Raw genomic sequence first — 14,698 nt, forward strand, 5'->3', positions numbered from 1 at the left:
GATTAGTCGAGTAACAGATCATTGAGTCACTTGGGTTATAAGGTTTTTTAATTTTCTGACAGATGTTCGACAAGGACTAATAGGAGTTGGCCTGATAAATGTAGAAGATCGTTCGGGTATTCTTACTCTAGATAAAGGTAAGAGTATGAGTTTTGTATATGGACATGAAACAACTATTGCTCCATCATTACAGACCATTTTCTTTATGCCTTTTTCAACTTGAAGGGGAAGCTTCAAGTTTGTAGTTCTCAGTCCCTCCTTCTGGAGTGCTCATAAAGCACTCTCAGTGGTTTTTGCTACTGTGGTTGTTCAAAGGAGATTAAACCTTTATTCTGTCTACAGAGTAGCAGTTCTCAACCCAGGTTGCATATATATCAGCTGTGAAGCTTTTAAAAATTACTGAAGACCGTGCTGTTGAGCTTCACAGACTTAACAGCACTTAGAACTTTCTACAAGCCAGGATTTCATGTTGGAGAACGAACATTCTCATGTGCTAAATTGTGTTCATATTTTCAGTAAGTGAAGTTTGATGATGCACAAATTGAGTAAGACAACCATCTTTGGAGCATGTATGTGGTCGTGCTGATTGCTAGAGGTAGAAATGGTCAAATTATAGCTCTCTTCTGAGAGCCGTGCAAGGTTGTGGGTGTGAGGTAAGACCATGGAGGAGAAAGTGAGACTTGGTCTAGGCTTAGATGAATAAATGTTTTGTTCTGTTTTTATTTTACTTCCAGGGGCAAGTGCATTATAATTGCCATTCAAATGCATCAAATCTTTCATACAATCTTGTCCTTGCAGATTATAACAACATAGGAAAATTCTTAAATAGAATTTTGGGCATGGAAGTGCATCAGCAGAATGCGTTATTTCAGTATTTTGCAGACACACTTACAGCAGTTGTTCAAAATGCCAAAAAAAATGGAAGATATGATATGGGAATTTTAGGTAAGTAGAGAAATTTTGAAAATGTCCTGTGTATTCCTAATAAAATGTTCTTTTTCCATTTACGTGTTGCTTTTTCTTGTTTAAGATCTTGGTTCTGGAGATGAAAAAGTGAGGAAAAGTGATGTTAAGAAGTTTCTGACTCCGGGATATTCCACCTCTGGTCATGTAGAGTTATATACTGTAAGTTTGGAAACGTGCATCTTTAAGTGTAACCTCCTGTGATTGGCACTCACAGAAGTGAGTGTGATTTAAGTTGTATTATTTCTTTTACAGATTAGTGTGGAGAGGGGAATGTCTTGGGAGGAAGCTACCAAGATTTGGGCTGAGCTGACAGGACCAGATGATGGCTTTTACTTGTCATTGCAAGTAAGACTCATGTCCTTGCCATGTTAACTGTTCAGATATGTAATGCGTTGTAGTTGCCAGCACTGCAGTTATCTATCCCCTTTGTGGCGGCTTTCTGATTGTTTTTCGCTTTTCTCTGTTTTGATCATTTTTCATTGTAACTGAGTTTGTCCTTCTACAGACATTTAGAATTATTACATATTCTTAGTTAATTGGACCTTTTTATTTCATGGTGCAGTGACCTCTAAGCCTCCATAAAGGACTGCATATTTAGTTCTGTAGACCTCTAGTAAGCTTTATATCTGAAAGATTCACTTCTTAGATATTAGTGTAAATAATTCCTTAGGATTTGAGGGTAGAGCTCAGGATGAGGGAAATGTAAATACATATGTGTGTACATACCCATACATTTATATGTAGACACACGCACACCCACAGATACATGCGTGCGGATATATAATCATCCAGAGTCAGGGTACGGTATCTTGAATTTTCCTGTTGAAGACTATGGAGTTTTTATGTCATTATTTTCTGATATTAATCTGTGTGCTTATTTCTTCTACAGTAATAATCTTTATTCTCCATGGCACACGGGATGATAAAAGATTATGGATAATATACCCCAATATTCCTGAAAATAATTTCGGGAAAAAAGCATCAGCTTTTTTTGCTTTTGCTTCCCCCCATTCTCCCATTCCATTAAAACACAGTTGTGCTGTTTCTGCATTGTCAGCATATGGCACTTCTGTAGTATGCTTTTCTTTTAATACTTACTCTTAGCTCTAAAGGTAATTAATTTAAATTTAATGCTCACCTCTCACTAGTCCTTAGATTGCTGTCTCTGATCATTTTATCTGAAGACTGTCCTGTAGTAGCATCCTCAAGAAGGGTTTATTGGGAGTGTTACTTCCTCAGGTGGTTTGTTTTTAGGTTTCTCTGTCTGAGAGAGACACAGAGCACGCATGCGTGTGCCTGCCTGCGCCCGAGCAGGTGGAGAGAGAGAATCTCAAGCAGATTCCATGCTGAGCAGGGAGGCTGATAACGGGGCCAGATCCCAGGACCCTGAGATCATGACTTGAGCTAAAGGCAGAGGCTTAACTGGCTAAGCCGCCCAGGTGCCCCAGTGCTTCGTTTTTGTGACTAAATAATGTTCCGTTGTATGTATGTACCACATTTTGTTTTTTATTTGCCAAATTTTTGGAGAGACCAGCTGTAAATGAGGACCAGGTTCTAGATGGGACTGCGTGAAAGAGACTATGTATGGTCATGCCAGAGGCAGTGTGAGCCCATAGTTAAGCTATCTAGAGCAGCTGTCCCCAAACTTCTTTAGGATCGGATAGTAAATACTTTAGGTTTTGTAGGCTACGTGAAGTTTCTAAACTATTCTTTTTTATTGTTTTTTTTTGTTTTTTCTTCCTTTTCCCTACCCTTCCTTCCTTGGTTTCTCCCTTCCTTCCACTGTTTGAAGCTTATTAGCCTCAGGCCCAGTTTGGTCACAGACCTGATTTTACTGGTACCTGATCCAAGAGCAAAGCTGTCAAACTGAATCTGGCTCCTAATTAAGTGGTTTTTGGAAATCTTTTTTTTTTTTTTTTAAAGACTTTATTTATTTATTTGACAGATAGAGATCAGAAGTAGGCAGAGAGAGAGAGGAGGAGGCAGGTTCCCTGCTGAGCAGAGAGCCCGATGTGGGGCTCGATCCCAGGACACTGGGACCATGACCTGAGCCGAAGGCAGAGGCTTTAACCCACTGAGCCACCCAGGCGCCCCGGTTTTTGGAAATCTTATTGAGGGCGCCTGCGTGGCTCTGTAGCTTGAGTGTCTCACTCTTGATTTCAGCTCAGGTGATGACCACAGGGTCGTGAGATGGAGTCCCACCGGGCTTTGTGCTCAGTGCAGAGTCTGGTTGAGATTCTCTCCCTCTCTCTCCCTTTGGCCCTCCCCCAGCTCCTGTGCGCTCCTGTGCATGCACTCTCTCTCTAAAATAAGTAAATAACATCTTTTGAAAAAAAGAAAATCTTACTGAGATATTTGTAGATTCACATGAGGTTTTGAGAAGTGATACAGAGAACTTCCTTGTACACCAGTTTCACCAATGGTAACATTTTACAAAACTATAACATGGTATCAAAACCAGCATTGTATCACTATTACATAATTCACCACATTTTATTCAGATTTCTCCCTTAGATGGGATTTTGATAGGTACAGATTAGGGTCTTGGTTTTTGGCTTTTCATTCCAAACTGTTGCCAGAATTTACACACTGGTAGATTTTGAGGTAGTGCTGATCCAAAACTTCCTTTGAGTGGAAGGGTGTGGTGATACTGGTCCTTTGTTACTTCCTGCATGGCAGCAGGTGATTGGATGTGAGGAGAGGCAGACTTAGAAGGGGCATCAATCCAGGAAGGTGCAGGTGTTTGAAACTCCACAAAAGTAAGCAGACATGCGGGACGTCTGGGTGGCTCAGTGGGTTAAGCCTCTGCCTTTGGTCCAGGTCATGCTCTCAGGGTCCTGGGATGGAGCCCCACATCGAGCTTGCTCAGCAGAAAGCTTGCTTCCCCCTCTCTCTCTTCCTGCCTCTGTGCCTACTTGTGATCTCTCTCTCTCTGTCAAATAAATAAAATATTTTTAAAAAATAAGCAGACATGCTTTACAATGTTTACCATGTGTTAACATTAGGAAAACCGAGTAGGAATTACTTTTATTTCCACGGTAGTGTGAGGATTTATTTTGTGTTACAATGAAATAATTTGACACTGTAGAGAAAGATCGAACTTTTATATGCTTTAAACACGGTCCTCTAAGTATAATAATTTTATTGTTCCTTTTTTTTTTTTTTAAGATTTTATTTATTTATTTGACAGAGATCACAAGTAGGCAGAGAGGCAGGCAGAGAGAGAGGAGGAAGCAGGCACCCTGCCAAGCAGAGAGCCCAATGTGGGGCTCGATCCCAGGACCCTGGGATCATGACCCAAGCCGAAGGCAGAGGCTTTAAAACACTGAGCCACCCAGGCGCCCCCCCCCCCTTTTTTTAAAATTTATGTATTTATTTGACAGAGAGATCACAAGCAGGCAGAGAGGCAGGCAGAGAGAGAGGAGGAAGCAGGCTCCCTGCTGAGCAGAGAGCCCAATGCGGGGCTTGATCCCAGGACTCTGGGATCATAACCCGAGCCGAAGGCAGAGGCTTTAACCCACTGAGCCACCCAGGCGCCCCTTTATTGAGTGTTTCACATCAACTGATAAAACATGTAAAATGTAATTTTTACCCTAAGCATTGTTTTATAGACTTTGTAGTAATTATATAATATTTCAACTCATTTGAACAAGTAAACAGTAAAGGATCTTTAATATCCATGAAGAGAAAAGTAAAATACTGTTTATTTCTTTTATCGGTGTAAGAATTATCTTTTTTTTTTTTTTAAGATATTTATTTATTTATTTATTTATTTGACAGAAAGCAGGACAGGGAGCACAAGCAGGGGGAGTGGGAGAATCAGGCTTCCCAATGAGCAGGGAGCCCAATGTGTGGCTCGATCACAGGACCCTGAGATCATGACCTGAGGTGCAGGCAGACACTTAGTGACTGAGCCACCCAGGCATCCCAAGAATTATCCTAATATAAAAAACAGCTCAGTGAGCAATTTGTTTTGTAGAAGAGCTGGCAAAGTATCTTTACTTTAAAACTTTTCTTTTTCCTTCAGTTTTGCTCCAGAGATTATTGCTTGGAAATTGTTCGCCATTCTTAGAGGAGATACGGATTTTCTAATGCTAATTTTCCTTTAATTTAATGGGCCTTTTAATAACTCCTTCCTCTTAGCATTTCTGCCATAAGTCCAACTCTTTTAAAAAATTAAAAATATATGTAAGTTCCATCATTTGTCTGATGCATCCATTTCTTCCACTTCTACATAAGTATTTATGTATTATTTGCTCAACATTTTGGCTTTTTCCTGTCATAGCTTTACTGTTTACAAATCATGTGACCTCTCAATTCACTCTTAATGGCAGCGATGGGGAGAAACAGCCGCGTTGGGTTAGTAGATGAGTGCAGGGAACCATGGGTGATCAAAATCATCTTGGAGGTTATGTTTCATTGTAACTTCAAGGTGAGGAACTTTTTTTTTTTTTTTAAAGATTTTATTTATTCATTTGACAGAGATCACAAGTAGGCAGAGAAGCAGGCAGAGAGAGAGGAGGAAGCAGGCTCCCTGCTGAGCAGAGAGCCCAATGCGGGGCTCGTTCCCAGGACCCTGGGATCATGACCTGAGCCGAAAGCAGAGGCTCAACCCACTGAGCCACCCAGGCGCCCCTATTTTTTTTTTTTAAGATATTTATTTATTTATTTGAGCGAGAAAGGGCACAAGCAGAGAAAGCGGCAGGTAGAGGGAGAGGCAGGCTCCCCAGCTAGCAGAGACTTGGTCCCAGGACCCTAGAATCCCGACCTGAGCTGAAGGCAGATGCTTAACCAACTGAGCCACCCAGGCATCCCGAGAGATACATTTTTTAACAATGTTTTACTATGAAAAATTTTAAACATAGACTTAGAAGTAAAAGGATTTTCCTCCAAAGACTCTTTCCCACTACCTAGACTCCCCCCTCATGGATGTCTAAGGCAAGAACATGGACTAGAACAAGCACAGTTACCTCCACTGGACACTAGTGCTTAAAGCTTTATTCAAAACAATCTTCTAAGGAGTATCTTGGCCCTCAACGTATGTGTTCAGCATACCCCACATTTAGGACCCAGGAACGTTTATTTGGGTGGGGCCTCGTGAAATTCAGGTAGATGAGCAGCTGCCATCCTTGTCCAGTTACCTTTTCCGTGTGCTAACTCAGCTTTAGTCTTTCAGAGGATTAATTTGCTAATGTGATGGTGCAAACAAGCTTATCTTCAAGTGTGCAGCACGAATCCTTACACTTTCTCGCTTTTTTTTTAATAGATAAGGAACAACAAGAAAACTGCCATCTTAGTTAAAGAAGTGAACCCTAAAAAGAAGCTTTTCTTAGTTTATAGACCAAATACTGGGAAACAGCTCAAATTAGAAATTTATGCTGACCTAAAAAAGAAATATAAGAAGGTATTTTTTCATTTGTACACCTTATACTATTTATGAGTACTTGTTTTATAACATGTTGAAACTGTTCAGGAGAGCTATATGTCTATATTTAAGGTGGTTTTGTCAATTTTTCCTATTTGATTACTGGAAAGTTGTTTTCAGAAAACATGTTGTCAAGTGTTGCTGCATTAACATCCCAGTCTTAATGTTATCAACCATTAAGAAAATTGTAAAATGATTATTTGAAACAGCTTGTGTTGTCAAAAAAGGAAACTTCCAGTGCTAACTACAGAAATTAGAACCGCCATATTTATATTTTGCAGTGATTTGTAGAAAAACAGTGAATGACAACGTTTTTTTCCTAACATTACTGTTAATTTTTAGTATTACCTTATATTACTGTTTTTCCTGGCCAGTTTCATTTGTAAACAATTGTGATTAAACCAGCTGTTTGAAACATTTATTACATAGGAAGTCCCTAATGGCAGGACTTCATGCAAATGCAGCCAGTAGCAAGGGCCAGATTGTCCATACCGAGATGTGTGTAAGTTGGCTTAAGAGACTATAAGAAGGCGACCAGGTTGTTTAAAACAATACTGTTTCAATGGAATTTTCGTCTTATTTTCACAGGTAGTCTCAGATGATGCCCTGATCCACTGGTTAGATCAGTATAATTCATCTGCAGATACTTGTACTCATGCCTATTGGTTAGTATTTGCATGTTGCTCACCGTATTATCCAAAATGTAATCAAGATTTAATTTAAAAATACCTTCACTCTCTAGCTGTCTAAGTCCACAAAGAGATGATGGTCAGGTGTCATTCCTTCTATCAGAGATACTTGTCTGTCTGTGGACCACGCATACTGGGTGTCCCCTCTGCTCTTCACTAACGCTTGTAACTTCTGACCAAGTGTCGTCGGGCCATACGGACTTGACTGCCATTCTTCTTGCTGAGACTTACTTTTTTTCCCTCCTTCTCTTCTTCCTTCCCTTCCTTCCCCCCCCCCTTTTTAAAAAAAGCTTTACTGGTGTCCCAGATCAGTTTCATTTTTAATGCTAGGAAACTTGTAGGAAACTAAGAGTTGCTGACAGCACCAGAAAATGTGTTGTCGAGCCTGGGAACTGACCCTGCTGTGCCTCTAGGTTGGCTCGAGGGCTGTTCTTTCAAGTCACAATGTCATAAATGCCTCTTACAATAGTCATTTCAGGGCCTTGTATGGGATGTTTTAATACATTGCAGATCATAGGTCTCGCTGGTTTTTAACCCATTTAACAGTCAGTAGGGTGTCCAGCCCACTTTATGAAAAGGAATATAGGATGTAGATGAAATTTAGCTAGGTGTTTTTTAGACACATGTAGGTAGGTAAATTTGAAAGGAGCAGTGTTTCGTTTTCATTTTGAGAGCAAATTAGTGCTTTTGGAAATTAAAAAACGTTTTCAAGATAAAATATTTTTAAAGTTAACTTACAGAAGTTCTCTCTAAAACATTTGCTTTGAGTACTAGCAAGAAAGGTGCCCGATATTGTGTGTTTTCTTGAATTATTATTTGAAAGATGATTTTATTGATGAATTGTCTAAATAATTTTAACCATAAACCATGTCTTCCTTTTTTACAGTATTTAAAAATTTTTATTACTTTGGTTTGCTGAGGCCTTTCCCAGTTCAAGATTTAGAATATATTGGTTTAATAATTTTTAGAGGTAACACAGAATTATTTGATAAGCTAACATTCATATAGTAAACTGATGGATGTTAAAATGACAGACCTTTTAAATGGATATTGAAACCAGTAAGTTAACTCCCTAACAGGGAGTCAGGCCCCAGAAATTTTATTTTCTAAAATAAATCTTAGAAACTTAAAAAATTGGCAGTAATACCTTAAATTGGAAAGGATGATCCAGTATGTTAAAGGATGTAATCTAAGAAACTGTCAGTAAAGAAGGGCAAATTGTGCCAGGACATTGTCCAGTTGAAACCTAGGTAGACTTTGTGAGACGTGTGTGTGTGTGTGTGTGTGTGTGTGTATGTATACATATATATTTTCCCCCCCATCTATCCTAGGCGTGGCAACTGCAAAAAAGCCAGCTTGGGATTAGTTTGTGAAATAGGTCTTCGCTGCCGCACGTATTATGTATTATGTGGCTCCGTTCTGAGTGTCTGGACAAAAGTTGAGGGTGTTCTAGCGTCTGTCAGTGGCACAAATGTGAAGATGCAGATAGTTCGGCTAAGAACAGAGGATGGACAACGTATTGTAGGTGAGTCTAATTTTGGGGGGTTGAGTTATTGGGAAAATATCAGAGCCTTTTTAAAAAATTTTGATTCTTACATTTTAAAAATCTCAGTATCTATTCTAGTAGTGGAATAGAGCTTGATTTATGTGTTCTTAAAAGGCTGAACGGAAGTTAAGCCTTCAAATGGGCATTGTTGATTCTGGCTGAAGTTATGATATGGTCATTTACCTTACACTGCTCTCAGCTGTTCCTGCTCCCCTTCCTCATTGTTGCCGTCTGCGCAGCCTTTCTTGGGTAAAGACTAAGCCCGCCTCTTGCCAAGGAGTCCTAGAAGTCTGCTGTTTGATGTTCAGAGTCCACATCGAGACTGAAGCGAATGTTGCTGTGCACAGAGGCCGGCTTGGAGCTGTGCGGAGAGCATGGGCAGAGCAGGCCAGCTGCGCCTACCGCCCGCTCACAGGCTTTGCAGGGAGCTTTCCCTGTCCCTCCACGTTTGTTTCATTTGCCACAGCCTGCCTTTTTTATCTTGGGTTGCAGATTGGCAGTCTGTGGGCCAGAGATAGTCCATGAACATTTTTTTGACCCTCAAATATTTTCAGTTGTTGCAAGTTTGCATTTGAATTAGTTGCCAACATTTAAAGGTCAGAAGCCTGGCTTTTTGTTTTCTCAAAAGGTGCGTGTGGGCACACACACAGCTGTGTACACGCACCAGCTTCTGTGACACATCGAGCCCCTGTTCCCAGATGAGAGGGGTTCAAGTTCCTGTGCCAGGACATCTGCTTTCCCCCATTTGCTAACATCTGTACTGTGACCACGTGGCAGTTAACCTGCTTCAGTCAGCCTTTGAGTTTGCAGCCACTGTCCTGTGCTCTTTCTGCTACATTAGCACTTGCCAGGGAAGGTTGTGTTGATGTGCATTTGTGGGGCTGCAAAGTAGATCGGGAGACACTGTACTTGACCTTTCTGTTCCAGCACCAAGTTGGTGTTGCTGTAGACATGCAGACGCTTAGGTATTTGTGGGTGACGCTGCCGAGGAATTCGGTTACTTCTGAAGGGGCCATTTCAGTTATTAGGTATTTATTTCATTTTTGTGTGGTGTCATCTTTGTTCCACTTAATAGTGTGCTTCACTTGGAGTGTGCTGTGAAGCTGGAATATACGGCTGTCTTGGATGCACCCTTCCAAAATTCTTGTTTCTAATTGCAGGTTTGATCATTCCTGCAAATTGTGTGTCTCCACTTGTAAATCTCCTGTCAACTTCAGACCAGTCTCAACAGCTTGCGGTCCAGCAGAAGCAGCTCTGGCAGCAGCGCCACCCTCAGAGCATCGCCAACTTGAGCAACGCTTAAGAACAGACAGGTTTCGACATGGATGTATCTGAAATGCTGTTGAAGCATATCATTTGCATAAAAATCAGGGACAGTTTCCAAAGAATTATAATTTTTTTTTCAGTTGTGCTCTCTCTAGTTAATTTTTTTGGGAGTAAGGACAAACCTGGAATAGATAGCAAAACTGAAAATCAGCAGTGCCGATGGGGGTACATATGTCTTTCCTTTGCTTTTCCCATGGTACTTCCCATATGCTTTTACTTTGGGTGAGCAGAGGGATATGTGCGCGTGCGTGTGTGTCTGTTTGTTTGTGAGTTTGTTAAAGACTACAAACCACAATTGGTTTAAAAATGCTTGGAACTTCCCAAACTGGCTTTACTTTTATGTTACACAGTGCTCAGGGTTAACGCAGTACATCCATGCAACTGCTGTGGGAGTTCTCCCCGGATGCATGTGTTTTGAGTCTATAAATATAGAAAATATATATTGGTTTCTTTTTCCAACTTATTAAACAATAGGTTTATTAAAGCATGAAATGAAAGGTTGCATATCATGCATTCAGGTTCTTTTCTAGTTTTTGTTCTGACAGTGCATGTCTTTGAAAGCATGCGTAAACAAGACTAAAACAAGTCAAGTAACGGAGAGAAACATTTGTAGATGTACAGCATTGGTTATTGCATTTTTATAGTGTTTATACCTGGGTATTGCTTCTTACCCTGCAAATCTCATCCCCATCCCCATTCTCCCTGCCCCAGGTTTCTGGTCAAGGTAATGAGTACATACATTTTTTTGTGGTAAAACTCTTAAAAAGTTAATTTTAATGTATTAATAGTATTCCTAATGTGTGCTGCAAAAATGGCTACAAGCCTGCTTTTCTTAAAATTACATTTTCCTTAACTTAAAGATAGTTTTAGAAAGAAATACAAATTGGCTTCCTTCTTGCAAACAATCTTTTTTTTTTACTTCATTATCTTAATTTGTCACTCATAAAAAAGGAAACCGTACTTGAGCTGTAAACTAGACAATGAGGAGACACTTGAGGCTTCTGCTGTATGTTTATTTCTTGTTGTTATTGTTGTTACCCAGTAACGTGAATATTGTTTAATGTGTTGTAAGACATTGTAGAGTTTATCTCAAGCTGTTAAAAATGGTGATGTACAAATGTGAATAGATACTTATCTACAATATGGGTGAGTTTTTTTTCGCCTATAATAGATGTTTATAAAAACAAGTGAGGGGACAATTGGTTTTTTTGTTTCCTTTTGTTTTCCTCTCCCCCCCCCCCTTATTTTTTGCTTGCACAGGTTGCACTATTGAAAAATTGAGATTGTATAAACCTGGTCAAAAGCTACAAGATACCACAATCTTGTAGGTGTCAAATAAAAAGTTATGATACTAACCGGAAGTGGACTCGTGTTTAGGCCCTCACCACTTTCAGAAGCAGTCCATGATGGGGACTCCGCAGAACTCGAGTGTTGCTCAGCGCTCAGAGAGGCTTCTGTTTGGACTTCTGTCGGGCTCACCCTCGAAATGGAGGTGGTGTCGAGGAAGGGGTGACATGATCGTTCTTTTGAATGTTGCTCAAACTGAATTGTTCTCTTTTGTTACTTTTTAAACTTCTAGCCGAATCAGGTGGGGTGTATGTTCAGTGAAGGCAAGCCAGGGCTTTCCTCTTCCTGTGTTCCTTTAAACCCCAGTTCGCTTATGTCAAGTTTACTGTAAGCTTCCTTTGGATTTATTTATTCTTAATACCTAGAAGAACACATTGACAGTAATTTCTGTTCTTTGGCATGTTTTGCCAAGTGGATGCAACTTTCCTCCTCAGTCTAGGCTCTCTATCTCAGGCAGTGATCCATCTAAAGATCGACCAGTGTTCCTTGTTAGGGCAGATCGTCCCACCTGCAGCAAAGCTTCTCAGTTAGTTCCTCTCCGTGGAAACCGGGGGTCTGCCCAGCGTCCATCAACACGCTGAAGTGAAAGGGAGTTGGGGACGGGAACCCTAACAGACCTGCTCCCCTTAGTGAGACAGAATGGCAGGGTTAGAGAAGACAGATTTCTCATAGGCTCTTGGCCCAGCTTCCCTCTTGTGTGTGTGGGGTTATCTTTCTTGCAGGGTGTGCTTATTTCCAAACATCCGTACGTGGATTCTGTAGCATGCGGTTAGTTGACCCCCACAATTCCTGATGCAACGTTTGCCCTTTGAACAGCTATCTTGATGCAAAGGGCATAGGTATGTTCTGTTCTTTGAGGAACAGCTTTGTTTTGCTCTTAGAAATAAGGTCCAGAAGTAAGGCCTCTGAAAAGTCTCCAAGGAGACCTCAAAAAGGCGACCAGTGTAAATGGAGGGGGACCCGAGGTGCCACATGCCCCTGTCCATCATACCCATCATGGCGTGGGGTGTGTTAAGCACCAAGAGTCTGCTGCTCGTCCCCTTCTTTGGAGGTTGAACACAGGACCTTTACACTGTGCCCTTACCTAAGTCAGCAAGTTCAGGTTGGTCAGCATGGGGCTACCCAGCATTCAAGGCCCTCCTCTGTCAAAAAACCAAGTCTTAACAACAGTGAGCTTCTGTAAAACAGGCCCATGTATTTCAGGATCTGAATGCCACATCTGACCCCAGGGCCTTGTTGAACCCGACGCTTTTGGCCCCTGCAATGCCTTTCCTCCCTTTTTAGCAATACGGCTCTGAGCACCAAGATTTGATTATAAATCATGTTCGTGTTTTCAGAGTTTACAGTGTCGATTGTGCTGAAAACCACTTCCTGAGTCCAGAGCTGCTCAGCTGGTATCTCAGGGGGAGTTGGTGTTCCCCAAGTTTAGCGATCTCCACCCCGCAAGGCCTCCGGCTGTGGTTTAGCGGGATTATCCAGGTCAGCATTGATGATGTGAAGTCCTCCAAGTATTAACGAAGTATTTCTTGAAACGCAGCTTGATCAGAAAGTGAATATCTGAAGCGTTTTCCCCTTTTTGCTGCTGTGTTGCATAGACTCTCAGCATCTTTTCTTTCCGTCCGTGTAGAAGGTAGCCAGAACTTACCCCCAGAGCAGCATGCGCGTGTGTGCCCGTGTCCATGTATTTATTCCCGTCCAGTCAGTTCGCACTTCAGAAAACAGTTTGAGCTGCAGCAGGAGCCCGTTTCACTTTAGTGTGCTTCATCTGTAGAGGTCAAGTTCTAGATTACCAAGCTCCAGGGGACTGTAACATCTTAGAGGCCCAGTCCCATGTCCACAGCCCTTGGGGCATTCATTTGCTGGCCTCCGTGTGATGCTATTAGAACTCTTAACAGGCAGGACCAGAAAGGGCACCAGGACAGCATTTACATTTGAATAGTGGGAACCTTTTCCCGCACCCCCTCTCCTTCCCAGTTTAGTAAGAAGGCAGAAAGCAGTAGTAGATTACAAATGATTGGTGCATCTCAGTTTATGAAAGTAGGAGCAGAGGAAAAGTACTTTCCCCTTTGGTCCTTTTCTTGATAAGATACGGAGAGGAATGTCTGGGTCTATAATCTCTTACTTTAAAAACATACCTGAGGAATACTTGGTAGTTTCTGAGATCGGTGCTAATAAGAGTTGCTGTCAGGCTGGGATCCGGTTAGCCAGACTTCGGGTTAGTTCAGGCATCCCAGTGGCGAAGAAAACCACTGTGACGATGGGCATTTAGCGACTACCCCTCCTGGGTCTGGGGTCTCCCTGCATAATCGCATACCCGCGCACGGGGCCGGGCACGCTGTGCCGCGGGAGTTTGGAGGCAGTCCACCTCGTGGCTCTAGCCGCGAGCAGAAACCGTTTGTGGAGACTCCTCATGGGCTGCCAATTCTCGAATACAAATGCAGTGTCTTTTAAGGGCGCGTAAGTGAAGGAAACGCACATAGATACCCGCAACTCAAGCTCGCTAGTAGTTTTTTCTGAGTACTTGAGGTAAAATTCAAAACCCACTTTCTGATTTTATGCTGTACTTATATATGTACATAAATGTGTATATATAGAAATGTTGAGTTCTTTTGAATTTTGAATGTAAATATTTCTTGTAAATTGGGACCCCATCCACTTGTTTTTCCCTTTCCTTCCTCCCTTCCATCCTATTTATTCTTTTCTTGACTTCCATATGGGGTATCTTATACTTTTTTTTTATATAAAAGTATGGAAAACTTCTTAGTTGAATTTGTTCATATATTTTAGAATTCAGTTTTGCATCTTTACTATAGAATTCCTATGTCTGTTGTGTGTTAATATTTTTTCCACATGCCTGATTGTGTTTGCATTTTTATTACAAATTTTTACTGTGTGCAATGCATTGTATTGGGGGGAATGTACTTGAGTGCAATTTCTGATACTGTCATTATATGACTAGTTACGCTCATTTATGTTGCTCTTTGGAAGCTATAGTGAGCCTGATGTTTTCACATAAAAACATTTATTCCCAAGACTTCCTTTAAGCTCCTCTAACTTCTTCAGTGCATTTGAGATCCAATGTAGCTTTTCAGTAACCCAACTTGCTCCTACCCTCGCAGTTTTTCAGGCCTGTACCAAAGCCTTCACCTGTGTGGCTCAGCTGAGAGGAAAATCTTACAGATCTGACCAGTAGTTGACGGCCTGCTGCTGGCTGCAAAGTTTTTGAGGGTTTTTTTTTTGTTTTTTAAGAAGTCAGGCCTGTACGTTTAACCTGCAAATTAATAAATCAAAAATTTACTTTACAGGGAAGACAGGGAATCTGCCTTTGCTCTCACCTGTTTAGGATTTTAACCGCAGTGGGGAGACTGGCCTGGTACATGTGGGTCTCCGTAAAAAACG

At 41.3% G+C, this 14,698-nt stretch overlaps 1 protein-coding gene across 4 annotated transcripts in view; it reads left to right on the forward strand.

Annotated features, from left to right (window-relative positions):
- Positions 1-14,005, forward strand: part of LOC111156349 (strawberry notch homolog 1) — a 57,933-nt gene extending 43,928 nt beyond the window's left edge. For 2 of the 4 annotated variants that reach the window (XM_022517138.1, XM_022517136.1), the window contains 8 exons: positions 63-137; positions 799-945; positions 1,031-1,125; positions 1,219-1,311; positions 6,233-6,370; positions 6,980-7,056; positions 8,412-8,605; positions 9,787-14,005. In XM_022517138.1, the coding sequence (XP_022372846.1) occupies positions 63-137; positions 799-945; positions 1,031-1,125; positions 1,219-1,311; positions 6,233-6,370; positions 6,980-7,056; positions 8,412-8,605; positions 9,787-9,929 (962 nt within the window). In that variant the 3' untranslated portion in view covers positions 9,930-14,005. The remainder of the gene's footprint in view (positions 1-62; positions 138-798; positions 946-1,030; positions 1,126-1,218; positions 1,312-6,232; positions 6,371-6,979; positions 7,057-8,411; positions 8,606-9,786) is intronic. The other 2 variants (XM_022517135.1, XM_022517137.1) reach the window with 1 other exon arrangement.
- Positions 14,006-14,698: the final 693 nt, after the last annotated feature.

Source organism: Enhydra lutris, unplaced genomic scaffold (assembly GCF_002288905.1).
Source record: "Enhydra lutris kenyoni isolate GAN:26980312 unplaced genomic scaffold, ASM228890v2 scaffoldscaffold46, whole genome shotgun sequence".
In the NCBI taxonomy this organism is placed as follows: Eukaryota; Metazoa; Chordata; class Mammalia; order Carnivora; family Mustelidae; genus Enhydra; species Enhydra lutris.